This window comes from Lithobates pipiens, unplaced genomic scaffold (assembly GCF_037356315.1).
Source record: "Lithobates pipiens isolate NorthernLeopardFrog02 unplaced genomic scaffold, aLitPip1_a1.2 Scaffold_22, whole genome shotgun sequence".
Classification (NCBI taxonomy): domain Eukaryota; kingdom Metazoa; phylum Chordata; class Amphibia; order Anura; family Ranidae; genus Lithobates; species Lithobates pipiens.
In genome coordinates this window covers 311,492,826-311,510,723 of record NW_027507784.1, presented here as the reverse complement: position 1 = coordinate 311,510,723, position 17,898 = coordinate 311,492,826, and the positions used below count along the sequence as shown (strand labels likewise).

Sequence of the window (17,898 nt, the reverse complement as noted above, 5' to 3'; positions counted from 1 at the left end):
ATTGTGCGGTCGTGCGACGCTGCACCCTAAAAAAATTGACATCCTTTTTTTCCCCCACAAATAAAGCTTTCTTTTGGTGGTATTTGATCATCTCTGTGGTTTTTATTTTTTGCGCTATAAACAATATTGAAAATGTTTGAATTTTGAAAAAAAAAACACAATATTTTGTACTTTTTGCTATAATAAATATCCCCATTTAAAAAAAAAAAAAAAGCAATTTTTTTCTCAGTTTAGGCCGATATGTATTGTTCTACATATTTTTGGTAAAAAAAATCACAATAAGCGTATATTAATGGGTTTTCGCAAAAGGTATAGCGTCTACAAAATAGGGGATAGATTTATAGCATTTTTATTGACCGTCGGCAATGAGCATCGGCAGCCCCTGAGTGCAGCGCGCGCGCGCGCCTTCTATCCCGCTTAAAGGAGCCAACGTATAGCTACGACGGCTCAAGGGATCGTGCCGACCTGCCACTGTATAATGATGGTGGCTGGTTGCCAAGGGGTTAAACTCACTTGACAAACATTTTGCAATAATTTACTATAAAAGCCATTTGTCTCAGTATATATAGACCATCACTGAGATATGATACAGAGCCTCAATGAAATATATTAGTACATTAAATAATTTAGATTCCTGACATGTTTCTAGAATTAACATCAGCTCCTTCAGTCAAACCAGGATTATGTGGTATTGAGATTGATATTCCAGGTTGATCTAGTAAATACTATACATGCGCAATTCATTTCGTAACTAATCGAAATTCGGACGAATTTTGCATCTTATAATTTCTTTTGTATTAGTTGAAATTCGTTATTTTTTTATTCGGACATTTGGATGCATCCGAATGTCCGAATAAAAAAATAACGAATTTCAACTAATACAAAAGAAATTATAGCGGGTATAACGAATGAATTCGACATGATTCGGTAATTTGTTAAAGATCTAATGAAACAAAAGGTCAACTCAAAGTAAATCTTAAGGCCCGTACATACGATCAGACTTTTTGACAACAAACATGCAAATGAGCTGTTTTGGAGCAACATCTGACCGTGTGTACGCACCATCGGACAAACTTTTTCGGTTTTCATCGGACTTTTGTTGGCTATGCGAATAGACAAACATAAGTCTGATGGAGCAAAGTCCGATCGTGTGTACACAAAACCATCAGACTTTTGTACAAAGTACAAACACACATGCAACTAATGCAAAAGATCAGACAACAATACAGAAGTTGACCAAAGGTGGCACTGGAGTAATTGAACGTCCTCTTTTGAAGTGTTGTCAGTATGTTGAAACGTCACTACGTTCACGTTTGTTGCCTAAAAAGTCAGATCGTGTGTATGCTATACAAACTTATGGCCAACGCCCTTTATACAAAAGTCCATGGCAAAATTTGAACAAAGTCTGTTTATGTGTATGGGGCTTTACAGTCCAATCAGTTGATTATTTGTCCTGGAGGTTGGATTACTGGCAAAGTGGATTCCTGAGAACTGAGTGAGCAGGGTGTTGTATTGTATTTGAGGAGAGGAGAAAAGATATTGTCATTGTGTGTGTTAATAAATTCAATAAACAAACGACTTTCCAAACTATGAATCGTTATTACAAATATATATACATACATAAATATCGAATTTCAACTAATACGAAAGAAATTATAGTGGATATAACGAATGGATTCGACATGATTCGAGATTCAGTATTACGAATATCGACACTCTACAGAAATAACACATTATCCGAAAACAAATTAACGTAACATAACGAATATAACAGAATGAAATTATGTATTTTCCGAATGACAACGAACTGAAACTAAACAAAATGTTCCGTTGTGCACAAGCCTAGTAAATACATCAGGAACTATGTATTAATGTAATTTAATAAGGACAAAACTGTATTGAAATATTTTCATATCTTTCCAGATCAATGTGTTGGTTCAGCGATACCTGCAACTCAATCCAAATGACACTGTGGATGCAACACTACTCACCGTCTTGGCTCCTTACATCTGCAGCCTAAATGAGACTCTAATTAAAAACTTTACTATAGCTGATTTAAGGTAAGATTGTGCTGCTACTATCCAGAAATTCTTTAAAGACTTCAGTCTTTTTGGCACACTTTATAAAATGGCATAGCCAGATTATACACAAGGCAACCTGGACAGGAGCCTATGGCCTTGATGGCTGTCCAGAGCACACTGCTGCAACCTTCTGTAAACCAGGGTGATAGCACAATTGATTAAAGCTGTGCACTTGCCTGCCACATCACAAGGCATTATAGACTTTTGGGCAGTTGGCATTTAATGGAATGCCTCATGCAACTTTTATCAGTGTCAGTAGAAAAGATTGGGGGTTCCAAAGTAGCTACCTTACCCAGGGTCCCATTGTGCCCCAATACGTCTCTGTAGAAGGGAAACCTGGTGGATGTGCTAGGACACTATGTATGTCCACCGCTACAACCTTCAGTAAAGCAGGGGGATAGCACAACTGGTCAAAGCTGTGCAGTTGCCCGACACTTCACATGGGAGTATGGACTTGTGACTCGTTGGTGTGTAATGGAATTCCTGATGCAATTTTTAACAATGTCACTCAAAGGGATTTAGTGGCCTAAATTAGCTACCTTGCCTAGGGCTCCGTTCTGCCATAATACATTTCTGTAGGAGGACAACACAACAGACACATTTCCAAATAGCGTTTATTACTTTCTTCCACTTGGATTTTAACCTACTTACCTAAAGTTTTTATGTTCTGCAAGACAGGGACGGATTATGAGAAGGGAGTGTGACTTAGCAAATATAACCTAATTGGGGCTTGGGCCTTGACAGATGATGAGTGGGATGGTATTAATGTAAGCCTACTGCTTTACCCTCTGAAAATGGGAATGTATTTAAAAAAAAAGTGCAAATCCCTGCATTTGATAAATGTCTCTGAAAATGTCAGGTACAGCAAGTCTTGGACTGGGGAAAGGAGAAGCCAATCAAGTGTGCTTCATGCACATGTGTTGGCACAGAACCTGATGACAGGAGAAGAGAGGAGGGAGATGAGCTCATGATTTTGACTTCTTCACTGTCCAATAACAGGCTGGGGCAGAGAGGTGATCAATGTATATTGCTTAATTAAAGCAGAACTTTACCCATAACAACTTCATAAAAAATAATGGTCTTTTACAAGGAACATACATTCCACATTAATAATTATGTTACCATAATTAGTGTGTGCTGTAAATTGCCCCCAGCATTGTTCCTGTTTCTTCTTGCTGGGGGTTGCCATTTTTCTGAAGCTCAGAGCCCCTGAACAGCATAAAGGGGAACTAAACCCATCGATTTATTTAAAAAAAAAAAAACATTTACATTCCTGGAATGCCAGGATTGCTAACTGTCACATTTGTTTGTGTCCTCAACCAAACTGTAAAACCATCAAATGGCTGATGTCATAACTGATGTGCACCATGGCAGTTGCAGATCAAACAGAAGCAGCTTCCTTAGCAGTAAAGGCTAGGAGGGTTTAATTCCACTTTAAGACTGTCAGCAGATCGCCCTCTACAAACTCGGCAGTGCCTAAAAATGGAGAGCAACCGACCATGTGCAGAGCGGGATGAGACTGTGTATTCCTGGATTTTTAACAGAATAGGAACTTATTTTTAATGCTTTACATTGCTATACCTGCAAAAGGGGCCAACCTGAAGTCATCATGCAGGACTTAATTTTCTGACTAAAGTTCCACTTTACCACAAACACATTTCAGTATACCTCTTTGAGGGACTTTTTTACAGCAACCAATATAATCAAAAAACATATTTGTATAAAAATATACATTTTATTAATCGAAAGTTTAAAAACAAACCCCCACAAGGCTCATATCTTTCCATAAAAAAACCCATCAAAGACAGAGTTTAGCATAGATAGTATACTCAGTGGTGATACCCACTTCTATAAGGGATTGTATATTCACAACAGTTCAATAACAGTTTTATGTGTAGAGGGAAATGGAAAACTGTTATTGAACCGCTGCGGCTGAATAAAGGGTTAATAGCGCCCGCAAAGCATTGCTGCCGAAGTGCTTTGGCAGCGGTGCTCAATGATTTCAATGGCGGGGAGGTGGAGGAGAATTGTATACATGTCCCAAAGATGAAGCTTGCAGGACTTTTTCTAATATCCTGCAAGTGCACCGCCCCAGGGTGAAAGCACTCGGGGTCTCACACTGCGGCTGCAGGGGAGGCATTTTTTTAAAGTGCTTTACAGGCGTTATTTCTTGCCCAAAAGCGCCTGAAAAATGCCACAGGGTGAAAGGGGTCTTAGGACTAGATACACAGAAATATAAATCCTTTGGCAGGTACACACCTCCCAATATATGTATTTCATCTGCATATATAGCTGTTTTGCCTACAGTTCTACATTAGTAATCTTTTTTTTTCTTTCAGAAATTCCGCCCAACCACTGCAGATTTCCACATGTAGTCAAAGCACCAAGGACCTCCTCTTCAACATGATGGCGTCTGTCCTCTCATCAAATAATACAACTGAAAATGGATATTATCAGATAATGAAGCCTGTAATAGGTAAGAAGCAGCAGTGCTGGCTGGACCATTGAGCAGATTATAATTTCTTTGAGGCGCCCAACAGATGAATGAAGATGAATGGATTAGGCACAGTTTATTGCTTTTGGTTGAGTGTGAGGACTACCAGCTATCCATGGACCAGTGTTTGCAAAAGCTACTCAAAATTTCGCTTTTAAATCTATAATATTCTTGATCACATTTATAAAGGCATGTTTAACATGAATGGTCGGGGCTTTCCATAATCTAGTTTATTAAAGAAAACACTTATATTATTGACATCTATTATTCCTGCTTAAAGCAGAAGTAAACCCATCCATAAAACAGTTACCTTTCCGGCACGTGCTGGAAATGTAACACTCCCATTGGTTGGGCTCTCAACCAAACTGTCAAACCATCCAATGGCCAAGATGGCAGCTTCCTTGGCTGAAAGGATAGGAGGATTTACTTTCACTTTAAAGAGGCCCTTTAACTTTCCATCTATTAAATCTTCTGCCCTTGTTATTTTAACTTTGGATAGTAAAACGGTCGTGTGTACGCGGCATAAGAGTCTGTGATCTTTTAGGCCTCATGCACACGAGACGCAGATGAAACCTCTGTTAAAAAAAAGCTGAAACGCGCGTTTAGAAACGCGCGTTTTGCCGCGTTTGCATGTCGCGTTTAGACGCGTTTAGACGCGTTTGCGTTTAGACGCGTTTATAAAGATAACATCATGTAGACCCTCCCCAAGCTCTCAAAGCATTTTTTTTAACTATTTCTGCTATTTTGATCAGAGTGAGCAGCAGCAGCATAGAGAGCAGTTGTACACTTGCATTTGCCGTGTCACTTGCCACGGCACCTGCCACAAGTTGTGGATTGTCCACTTGCCACGTCACTTGCCACAAGTTGGGGATTGTCCACTTGCCACATCACCTGCCACGTCACCTGCCACAAATTGTGGATTGTCCACTTGCCACGTCACTTGCCACATCACCTGCCACGTCACTTGCCACGAGATGTGGATTGTCCACTTTCCACATCATCTGCCATGCCACCTGCCACAAGCTGTGGATTGTCCACTTGCCACGTCACCAGCCACATCACCTGCCACAAGTTGTGGATTGTCTACTTGCCGCGTCACTTGCCACATCACCTGCCATGTCACTTGCCACGTCACCTGCCACAAGTTGTGGATTGTCCACTTGCCACGTCACTTGCCACAAGCTGTGGATTGTCCACTTGCCACATCACTTGCCACGTCACCTGCCACGTCACTTGCCACGTCAGCTGCCACGTCACCTGCCACAAGTTTTGGATTGTCCACTTGCCACGTCACTTGCCACGTCAGCTGCCACGTCACTTGCCACGAGATGTGGATTGTCCACTTTCCACGTCATCTGCCATGCCACCTGCCACAAGCTGTGGATTGTCCACTTGACACGTCACCAGCCACATCACCTGCCACAAGTTGTGGATTGTCCACTTGCCACGTGACTTGCCACATCACCTGCCACGTCACTTGCCACATCACCTGCCACAACTTGTGGATTGTCTACTTGCCGCGTCACTTGCCACTTCACCTGCCACGTCACCTGCCACAAGTTGTGGATTGTTCACTTGCCACGTCACCTGCCACGTCACCTGCCACAAGTTGTGGATTGTCCACTTGCCACGTCACTTGCCACAAGCTGTGGATTGTCCACTTGCCACATCACTTGCCACGTCACCTGCCACGTCACTTGCCACGTCACCTGCCACAAGTTTTGGATTGTCCACTTGCCACGTCAGCTGCCACGTCACTTGCCACATCACCTGCCACGTCACCTGCCACAAGTTGTGGATTGTCCACTTGCCACGTCACTTGCCACATCACCTGCCACATCACTTGCCACGAGATGTGGATTGTCCACTTGCCATGTCACTTGCCACGTCACCTGCCACGTCACTTGCCACGTCAGCTGCCACGTCACTTGCCACAAGATGTGGATTGTCCACTTGTCACATCACCTGCCACATCACTTGCCACATCACCTGCCACAAGTTGTGGATTGTCCACTTGCCACGTCACTTGCCACATCACCTGCCACGTCACTTGCCACAAGATGTGGATTGTCCACTTTCCACATCACCTGCCATGCCATCTGACACAAGTTGTGGATTGTCCACTTACCACATCACCAGCCACATCACCTGCCACAAGTTGTGGATTGTCCACTTGCCACACCACTTTCCACGTCACCTGCCACGTCACCTGCCACAAGATGTGGATTGTCCACTTGCCACGTCACCAGCCACATCACCTGCCACAAGTTGTGGATTGTCCACTTGCCACGTCCCTTGCCACGTCCCCTGCCACGTCACCTGCCACAAGTGGATTGTCCACTTGCCACATCACTTGCCACATCACCTGCCACAAGTTGTGGATTGTCCACTTGCCACGTCACCTGACACAAGTTGTGGATTGTCCACTCGCCACGTCACTTGCCACATCCCCTGCCACAAGTGGATTGTCCACTTTCCACGTCACTTGCCACTTCACCTGCCACGTCACTTGCCACAAGTTGTGGATTGTCCACTTGCCACATCACTTGCCACCTGCCATGTCACTTGCCACAAGTTGTGGATTGTCCACTTGCCACGTCACTTGCCACAAGTTGTGGATTGTCCACTTGCAATTGCAATTGTTTAAAATATTTTTCTAATGGTTTTTCATCATTTGCAATAATTTTTGAGATTTTTAATGTAAAAAAAAAGGTCACCTTTAAAAAACGCATATAAACGCAAACGCGGCTAAACGCGATAGCGGCGTTTTGCCGCGTTTTGCGTCTGAAACGCAGAAATTTTTGTTTCTGAACGCATTTTTTTGCTTCTGGAAAAACGAGATTAAACGCAACTGCATATAAACGGAAAAAAACGAGACTGTGTGCATGGACACATAGGAAAACATTGAATGAGTTCAGGTGCAGTTGAAAAAACTGTCCAACTGCATCTGAACGCGCGTTTAACTGCGTCTCGTGTGCATGAGGCCTTATTAGCTATCAGCGCAAATTCTAAGGCAGTAGGCTAAACAAAATGGCTGTTGCTCTCTGTGATAGGCTCGATTCACATCGATGCATGTTGCTTTTGAGCGTTTCTGCAGTGCCTTTTGCATTTTTTCATCACGTTTTTAATGCGATTCTGCGTTTTTTATGTTTTTGTTTTTTTTTCTTAGGAAAATTTGTTGTTGGGAAGTTTTAAAAATGCAAATCGCAGCAAAATCACAGGAAAAACGCACTACATGTTTTTCTGCAGCTTCTCCATTGAATCCTATTGAACCAAAAAAAAGCAAAAGAGCACCGTTTTGCATTTTTTTAAAAAGTCCCTGACCCTTTCCAAAAATGCAGAGGCACAGAAATGCATTTATGTGAACATGTTCCATAGGAATCAATATTAAAAAGAAATGTCTGCAAAAAGCTTGAAAAAACGCATTGGTGTGAATGGAGCTTTAATAGAGCAGCGATCTCTCTGCAGCCATCCATTGTGCCCCCTGCTAAATCACCACTACAGCACTGCAATCACTAATATTTACTGTTTGCTTGCGGTCCTGTAGATTTTCATAAATCTTCAATGTACAAACTTTGAGATCAGAAATTCATAGTTCAAAACTCTGCCTTGGAGTTTTAGGTATTCCCAACCACCTTTGTGTGTTCCGGCTCCTCCTGTTACATTCATCATGGCATATAATACAAAATAATTAGGATATCCAGTAGGGAGTGTGGGAACCACTTATAATGGACACTTTAGGTGTGCAGCAGATCCAAGAGTCCCTGAGAAAAAAGGTTTAGGTGGTTCAACTCTCTAGTCTCTACATAGCACAGACATGTCAGATTTGGATAAACTATGATCCTTTATATGGCACACACAGATAATGGTATGTTTCCTGTGCACATGCAAGTCATGCAGGTGGCTAAAGGTCCCACTTCTCTGTCTTTTTTTGTAGGTGGTGCCAAGGCCAGCAACCTGATCGCATTTTCTATGGCCTCTGTAGACATGGATCTCACAACCTTTACAACTCTAAATCCAAATGAGTTGAAGGTAAGCACAACTTCATTATTATTATTATAACGACCCCCATGTTTTATTATTTTTTTATGTCAGTTATTAAGTTTAAGGTTTCACATAAGAGCTGAGCTGCTGGTCCATACTTTACAATCTGATTGTACAATCTCCTTCAGATTTATCAACAATTATGTATTGAGGCCCGTACACACGATACAAAAATCGGATGGAAGAACTGTCTGCCGTTTTTTGAGTCGTTAGTACGGTGCTTTCGGCAGTGGATTTCACTTTTTTGTCAGACAAAAGCTGGATGTGCAGAATTTTTATCGGATGTGAACTCAAAGTCTGATTTTCGGTTCATTAGTACGGTTTTCGTAGGAAAAAAAATCATAAGAGCACGACTAGGCATGCTCAAAAACAAAAGAATACATACACAACTATTCAACACATTATGTCGCTTCTGATGTTGTATCCTTGTGTACGAAAATTTTCATATTGTAAGTAACCGCTTCACTTTCAACATAAGACTAGCATGCCACAAAAAACGGACATTCGGTCGTCTGAAAATCTAAGTGCGTGTAGGAGGCTTTATGAGGACCCGTTGAAACAATCGATTATATTTTATTTTATATTATATACTTCTAATGAGGCAAGCACTATACATTTCTTTTTTCAATTTTGCTGATCTATCTATAAGATCAAATCTGAACAAAAGCTAAGTGTGTAAGGCTAGCCTGGTGTTCGCTTTGTCAAGTCTTTAACAAGGCTTCTATGGTTTTAGTCTAGATAGTTCTCTGGTGCATGTCCTCCCCTTTTTGTACATAAACTGGTTTATAGTTTTGTACACTGAGCAATATTTACTGCCCTGACAAATATGGTATACTTGGAGTCTCTTTATATAAGAACAACTTTAATACTAACATGATTCCGAATATGGAGAGCTTAGTTGGTTTTCTAGATTCACTCAAAGCCTAAGGCCCTCTTCACATGTCTCAGCAGGAGATTCTAGCTGAGTTGGATCATAACAGAAACAGATGTTACATATGTGACAGCTGTGGTCATTCCAAGTTTTCCACCATCTGGTAATGGGGGAGATATGGGTGGCCAGATGCAAGCTCAGTAACAGTGGACCTATTAGCAAACTTTTCTGTTTGGTTAGACAAACCTGAACAGACCTAGATCTAGGTTAAGACTAGGGTATTGTATGATGGAAGGGGACACAGGGCACGCCCACTCGTTACTACCAGTAATGAGAGAAACTTTGGGAGTTGCACAGCACAATGATGGAAAGTGCATCACTGTAGGAAAAATATTAAATGCTACCTTATACTGTTAACTACCAGATGTATCCTTTATCTGATATATTCAGCATGGTACATACAGAACACTTGTAAGCCCAATTGAAGTCACAGAATGAGATATGTACTTAGATTGACGTTGTGCTAACAACCTTAATTTTCCTAGTCTTACCTCCATTTTCCAGACATCAGTTGCGTAGGATCTTTAAATATGACTGTGCAGTTCAATACCACCAAACCAATTGTTTTTAAAGCGGTTGTATATCCACAGACATTTTTATTTAAAATCTGTAAGGCAAAAGGAATAATGAGCTAGTATGCACCACATAATAGTTCATTATGAAATACTTACTTTAGAATGAGGCGTCGGCAGCTGATCCACACCAAAGGTGCTGACATTTCCCCTCGGCTTGTCTTCCTGGTTCACGGCTCCGGCCCTGTGAGTGGCTGGAGCCGCAATGTCAGCACTCCCGCGCATGTGCGTGAGAGACTTCTTTCCGGCAAGGTCCGGCAGATGGACCTTCACAGTGCATGCCCTGCTGATGTCAGCGGCTGCTTGCAAAGGGAATATCTCCTAAACTGTACAGGTTTAGGAAATATTTATTTTACCTACAGGCAAGCCTTATTATAGGCTTATCTGTAAGTAAAATTAGCAAAAATGGTATACAACCACGTCAGTGAAGTAGATTATAGCAGTACCACCAGAAAATAATTCAAATTGTATAATATATACTACAACTGAAATCATAAGAAAAAAACATATAAATTGTTTACAGAAAGCACATTTAGTTCAAAAGTTTAAGAAATAGTATACAAGGAAGGGTGAACAATGACAATGTTAAAGTAGAACATTAATTATTTGATCAATATGGGTTTTTGGTATGTTTTCTTGGTCTAGTGCAGTGTTTCTCAAATCCAGTCCTCAGGCTCCCCCCCCCCCCCCCCCCCCAACAGGTCATGTTTTCAGGTTTTCCATTATTTTTCACAGGTGATTTGATCAGTTTCACTGCCTTAGCAATTACCACAGCCGTTTCATCTGAGGGAAATCCTGAAAACATGACCTGTTGGGGGGGGCCTGAGGACTGGATTTGAGAAACACTGGTCTAGTGCAAGGATATGCAATTAGCGGACCTCCAGCTTTTGCAAAACTACAAGTCCCATCATGCCTCTGGGTGTCATGCTTGTGGCTGTCAGTCTTGCTATGCCTCACGGGACTTGTAGTTCTGCAACAGCTGGAAGTCCGCTAACTACATATCCCTGCTCTAGTGGTATGGATAATTAGGTATGGTGTGTTATCTTTTAGTTGTTGACTGTCACATGGGTGACAAACTGTGTGAGAAAGGAAAGGAGTTTTTGTACATATAAGGCAAACTCACTGTAAAGTCAGGTTTTCATTAGTGATTTATATTTACCAGATAGTAACCAGAGTTAAACCCAGTGCACACTATAATGTAACAGACCTGGGCAGACACACCCCCCGCCTTTCTCTACAAGTCTGGGTGAGGAGAGGTGTGGCTGTTACTCAGCTCTGCCAGCACAGAACACCGCAATGTGGGGGCTGGAAGCAGCTTTTTCACTGTGAGAAAAAAGGTATTTTAAGGTAGTTCCATAAGTCATAATTCATAATAAATCAGGTACAGGGCTGATTAAAGAAGCAGAGACATGAGACTTTAATTGAGCTTTAAGCAAAAACTGTTGAAATACCCTAGTCAAGCGTAATTTCCCTTAAGTCAAAAAATAATAATAAAGGCAGAAATCAGTAGATTATGTGTACAAGGAACAATATAACACATTTACACATAGCCACAATTCTCTACATTAGGGCCTATTTGTGGGCTAGTATTCAAGTACATTCAGAAACAATGGAGTATAGAAACACAGTAGATTTTTATATTCTGAAGGAAATTTGATGGAAACGTAATACTTTTTTTCTCCACAACTTTTCATGCAGCTATTAAGTGCGCAAAACATTAAGAACTTGGTGGGAATTAATGTGTTCGACATTAACACAATAGCCAACAGCACTGTGCTCCAGGCCTGGGCGGCATCACACACACAGATGGAGGTCAACGATCTGGGGCTCAATGTTAACGCCGGCGTACAAGATCTAGTGCCAGATGGAGTCATCAGTATCCCGCCAGGTATGACCAGCTACAACTATAATTAGGATAGATAGATAGATAGATAGATAGATAGATAGATAGATAGATAGATAGATAGATAGATAGATAGATAGATAGATACTGTTCTTTGCCTAAGTACAAACAAGGCCACATATAAGCCACAAGTTAATCTGAATAGTGCTTATATGTGGCCAGTTACTTTCCCTCGTGTGACTTCTCTCAGTTCTAGTGAGCTCCCACAACCCAGGGCTGCATCATAGGTAGAAGGGAAATGGTCATATGTTCCAACAGACGAGCAAAGCGTTTGGGGAACAAAGGCCATTCCACTAGTGGGTATGGGTAGGCAATCAAGTAAACCAGATGCTTTGGCCTTCATATACAAAGAATAGATGCCCTCTGTCCCACAGTCTTTTGAAACCTGTGACATGTCGCAGAAGACATGGAGGAAACCTTACCTGGAAGTGGGCGTAGGTACCTGTCAAAATTAGATGCCCACCCCCTCCCCTCCTCAAAACTGCCATTTCATAAACAGAAATGGGGAAGGAGGCCTTAAAGCTTAAATTCCCCTTTGGAGTGAAGCTCTGCTTTAAGTCCTTACCCTTACTAGGTACAGTACTGGTGCATCAGCCCTAAAGCTGTGTGGGGCACCACTCAATCTCTGCCATAGCAAACCATCCAACTGCTATGGGGCCCAACACGGTCTGTCTACATAATACAGATGCTAATAGTCCTTTGCAAATATAGTTGGGTAAACCAAATGAACCTACTATTTGGAAATCATTATAAGATTGCTATGAAGACAAATAGCATTTTGTTTTGCAATGAGCATTTCCTTGAGGATTAAGGGTACAGAGCCCCTTAATGCATAGTTACACACCTGACCAAAGGAGATTTCTTAACTTCTATGACCATCCTAGTAAAGACACTTATTTACCACTGAACTCCAGGCAAATGGCAAAATACACTGAAGAAATACATAGGAAGAAACCTTTTCATCTGCCAAAGAATGTGTCCAGTTCCTGGATTTACGCAGCCCTGCTAAAGACAGAAATGGTGTCCTCTCTCCTTTCCTAGTTTTATGACTGGACAGTGGAAAAGACTGATGCGGTCAACTGTCTTGCTCATTCGGTGGTCTCTTCTTATTTGCATGTTCCTTGTTAAATATAGAGCTGTAATTTTTTTTGTGTTGTATATCTTCTGGAGTTCACCTTCATGTACTAGAAATGTAATTCCCATAGTTCAGTTTATTGATAATGTCTTATAATTTTTTCACAGTCACTCAGACCTCCGGAGCTGGAGCTCCTCCTTGTGCCTTTTATCTCCTCCTGGTCTGCACCTTGGTTGCTCTACTTCATATGGACAATATATTCTTGTAACATGCTACCTCAACACTCCACCTTCCATGCTCTCTGTTAAAGAAGAACTTCACTGTTTGCCCCTAAACTGCCACATAACCTAATTCCGTGATCATGATCAAGAAAACAACAATCCTTCCATGAAAAAGAATTTACCACATGCCCATGCCTTGACGAGAGTTGGAGCGAATAGCAAGATCTACCTGAGAACACTAAGGGACCACCCAATGTATAAACTTGATTAAAGACCGTAAATGCACATGTGGAAGAATTCAAATATTAACTATTCTCTTTGGCCACTCGTCCTCATGCTTCATGTCTGAATTGATCTATAACTTTGGACAAAAGCATGCATGATACAACTAGAACTATTTTCCTCTGTTAAGCTTTGTGTAAGCTATACTGTCAATTACCATGCTATTGTAGAGGGGCTGGGCAGAGCCATATACTTTTTGATGGTGTGAGGATATTAGGTGAATTAATTGTATTTAATTATTTTAAAAGCTGCTTATTTTTAAACACTAAATCTGAGTTCTTCTAGAGTAACCATGGAAGTTATGCAAATCAACAGTATTTAATTTCTACTCACCTGGGACACAATTATATTAAGTTGTATTACAGTGAAAATTTTCATTTCTATAACTGATTTACATTATCCATATGAAATCCGTTTTTCTAGCAAATAGGTTACTGAGCTACAGCTGCAACAATCAAAATGCTTCATTCCATGATCACTAACACCCTGGTAACCGAGACGTCACTCGTCTATGAAGGAACTCAGGGATAGTATGAACGTTTTCTGTCCAACTAAGCGGTCTACTTCCAAAACATTTGTTGCACGAATGTCAGAAGCATTACTGCAAGTTGAATTAAATGTCATGTAATTTTTGTAAGAGATTAATTCCTGTATTTGCAGCGCCACCTAGTGGCCAAAATGTGGTATTGCTTTCTCATTGAATGTTTTATAAATAGACCCCTTAGTTTTGATATTTTTTAACAGAAAATTAGAGGTACAGGGGCCTTGTGCAGTTCCTATTGTCTTCCAAAAAACAAAAATCACACTCCATCTTTCAAAAAAAAAAAAAGAAGTAAAAACACCAGAAAGTTAATTTGGTTAAAATTACGTTATAATTCTGCCCAATGGCAATGTTCAAATTGTGTTGCTATGATGGAACTGTCAACACAAAGAATGATGTGTCTATGCAGAAAGTCCGCAGACAGCTCTACAAAGCTGTGTCTCTACCCATTATCAGACTCTGCATGTGTCAGTTATACTGCTTGGAAGAGCAAGGTCTGCAGACACTTAAAGCAAAAGACAATATCTGCAAGATATATAGGAAAAAAAAAAAATGAATAAGGATTCCAATGCTGTACTACCTTCAATAGCTACCCTAATGATTTTGTGTAGCCCATGAAACCCTACCTCTGTATGCTCAATTTTATCACACAAATCTTTACATTGATGTCCCAGAGCCAAACTGCTGACATGTAATACAATACAGTATATTAAGTCTTTGCAAATTATTCAATTTAGTAAATTAAAGATGAAAGTACATGCATGAATATTATTTTTTATAAATGATTAAATTGAATTGAGCAAGCATATTATATATTCATATAAATTAATAAAAGCATTATTTTCATTAAACTCTGTATTTATTAGCATTTATTTATACATGTTATCAATAATATTTGTACTCCTCTCAAAACTCTTTACTTTGAGTCCACTGAGGGACATGGAAAGTCTTTAAGTTTCAGGTTATATTGCTACCCAGAGGAGGATTGGACACTGGCCAACAAAAATATGGTAGGCCCACCCAGGATAACCCTCCGACTACCAGCATGTCCCAGTTTTGTAGCTAAGCAGCACTGAGTGCATGATCATGAATACAGAGGGGTGGGATCTATGTTCCTCAATGGACTCCATGAAAAGTTTTTTTTATGGGGTGGGGGAGTATGAAAATGCTATATATATTTTTTTTATTTTTTTTTGTCTTTTGAGGGGCACAGGACATTCAAAAGTCAAAATGAAGGGTGGGCAACAAAGCAAACAGACACTAACAGACTCAAGAAAACAACAGAGAACTGAGTGCTACCTGCAGCTCAAAAAGCCACCTGAAGGATCTTACACCCAAAGAAGGCATCAAAACGGGGTCGAAAAGGCCCATCTGGATGAACTGCAAGAACGTGTTAACAAAAGACTAATGCCGCATACACACGACCGTACTTTTAGACGGACTAGGTCCGACGGTCTTCCTGACACACTTTCGGCGGAGTTCCGATGGACTTTCCAAATGAACGGACTTGGCCACACACAATCACACCAAAGTGCGATGGATTCAAACGTGATGACGTACGACTGGACTAGAATAAGGAAGTTCATAGCCAGTAGCTGGCCTAGCGTCGGTTTTTGTCCATCAGACTAGCATACCAACGAACAGATTTCTCTATAGGAACTGGGTCCGGTGGAAAAATCTGAAACGTGTTATATTTCTAAAGTCCATCAGATTTTTAGACAGCAAAGGTCCGATGGAGCCCACACACGATCTAATTGTTCGATGGATTCACTCCGTCGGACCTTTGCTGTCAAAAAGTCCAGTCGTGTGTACGCGGCATAAGTGGCTGCCTTGCAAATCTGGTAGTGCGTGACTTGACAGGAAAGGGTAAAACTCGCTCCTTGGGACTATAAGCTTGGATGATGGTCTGTCTGAGTCACCCAGAGATGGTGAAACCCGAAGCCAGGGTACCCTTACAATGTCCATCTGGGATAACAAAAAGATAAGGAAGAAACAGAGAATGAGAGCTGAGTGGCTCTCACAGTCCAAACCACATCCAACTGATGGAGGAATTTTTTTGAGGGTAAACTGGAACCAACCAGAGTGATAGAAGAACAATGTCATGGCTGAGGTGGAAGGCAGAAACAACCTTATGCATGAAGGAAGTCCTGGGCCTCAAAACCACCTTGTACCTATGCAAAACCAGAAAGGGTTCTTTGCAGCAGAAGGCCACGCCTCGCAGAGGTGATGGCAACAAGGAATACCAATATGTGGATGAGAAAGTAATATTGCTAATAGGTTGGAACAATTGTTTCTAAAGTGCGGCAAAAACCAAATTCAAATCCTAGGGGAATGGATGGGGGGGGGGGGCTACATGAGAAACCCCCAATACAAATGTCTCAAAGAGTGAGAGTTTCTAGAACAGGATAGAAATAATACTGACCCTTGATAGTGCAGAGAGCAAAATGCTGGCCCGGACCCGGGTGCAAGGAGAGAATTAGTCCCACAGAGGAACTCATAGGGTGAAATCCTACCACCAAATGAGTCTTATGTTACCCCTTCCATGGTAGAATCCAGTGGGAACAAAATGTAAAAAGCACCCAGTGACCTATGTAAATGAGGTTAGAGGGTAGAATAACCCCCCTTTAAAATAATCACATAGCTGTATTTACTCAGTGAAACTTGTAAACATCCAAGTGAAAGATATAACACCAACACGTAAAAAATAAAAAAATAAAAAGGAAAAACCCAATCAAGAATCACCGAGTTGGAAAAAGGATCACCCCCTTGTGTCAGTATTTTGTTGGACCACTTTTTGCTTTAATTACAGCCTTTAGTCTGTTCAGATATGTCTCTACTAACTTTGCACATCTAGACTTTGCAATATTTGCTAACTCTTCCTTGGAGAACTGCTCAAGATCAGTTAAATTTGATGGTGACCATTTGTGGACTGCAATCTTCAAGTCATTCCACAGATTTTCAATGGGGTTTAAGTCTGGGCTCTGACTAAGCCATGCAAGGACACATTATTCAACCTTCAACCATTGTGTGGTAATTTTTTCTGTGTGCTTTTAGTCATTGTCATGTAAACCTTCTTCCCATTGGCAACTTTCTGGCAGAGGGCAGCAGATTTTCCTCAAGAACTTGACTGTATTTTGTCCCATCCATTTTTCCTTCAATCCTGACAAGTGCTCCAGTCCCTGCTGCAGAGAAACACCCCCATAACAGGATATTACCCCCCTCCCCCCATGCTTTACTGCAGGAAGAGTGTTATTTGAATGGTGAGCTGAAAACCTTATTCGCTACTTACCTCCTCAACAGTACAACACAGATGGTCACAGGTGCGTAAATAAATTGACACATACAATGAAGTCAAACGAAAAATGTATTACTTTTGTAATTGTTTCAGCATTGCTTCCATGTATTTTATGTTTACTTTTCACAAGATTCATAGTCAAAAGAAATCACAGTTTAGTATTTATCACCGGCATGCCTGTAATGTGACTTTGTTTTTTGTCCAGATCTTTGTAACTCAAACATTAGGAAGTCTACTTATTAAGAAGAATTTGGTCATTCAATTGCATGAGCATTCACACAGCTGTCAGGAGTAATCCCTATATTGTACTATGTGTATCACCTATAATAGACAGATCCCTCTTGTGGTCATAATGCAGTATTTTCCTGAAATAGCTCAATCAGGAAAATACAGCATTACGGCTACTGGCTGGAGCTGATGACCAATAAACACATTACGGATTATTCATGAAGGCTGTGC

The 17,898-nt window shown here is 41.0% G+C and overlaps 1 protein-coding gene across 1 annotated transcript in view; it reads left to right on the top strand.

The window, feature by feature from the left end:
• Positions 1–14,995, top strand: part of LOC143925736 (uncharacterized) — an 84,948-nt gene extending 69,953 nt beyond the window's left edge. The window contains exons 141-145 of the mRNA XM_077450188.1: positions 1,924–2,060; positions 4,421–4,557; positions 8,513–8,607; positions 11,821–12,010; positions 13,268–14,995. Of these exons, the coding sequence (XP_077306314.1) occupies positions 1,924–2,060; positions 4,421–4,557; positions 8,513–8,607; positions 11,821–12,010; positions 13,268–13,368 (660 nt within the window). The 3' untranslated portion in view covers positions 13,369–14,995. The remainder of the gene's footprint in view (positions 1–1,923; positions 2,061–4,420; positions 4,558–8,512; positions 8,608–11,820; positions 12,011–13,267) is intronic.
• The last annotated feature ends 2,903 nt before the right edge of the window (positions 14,996–17,898 follow it).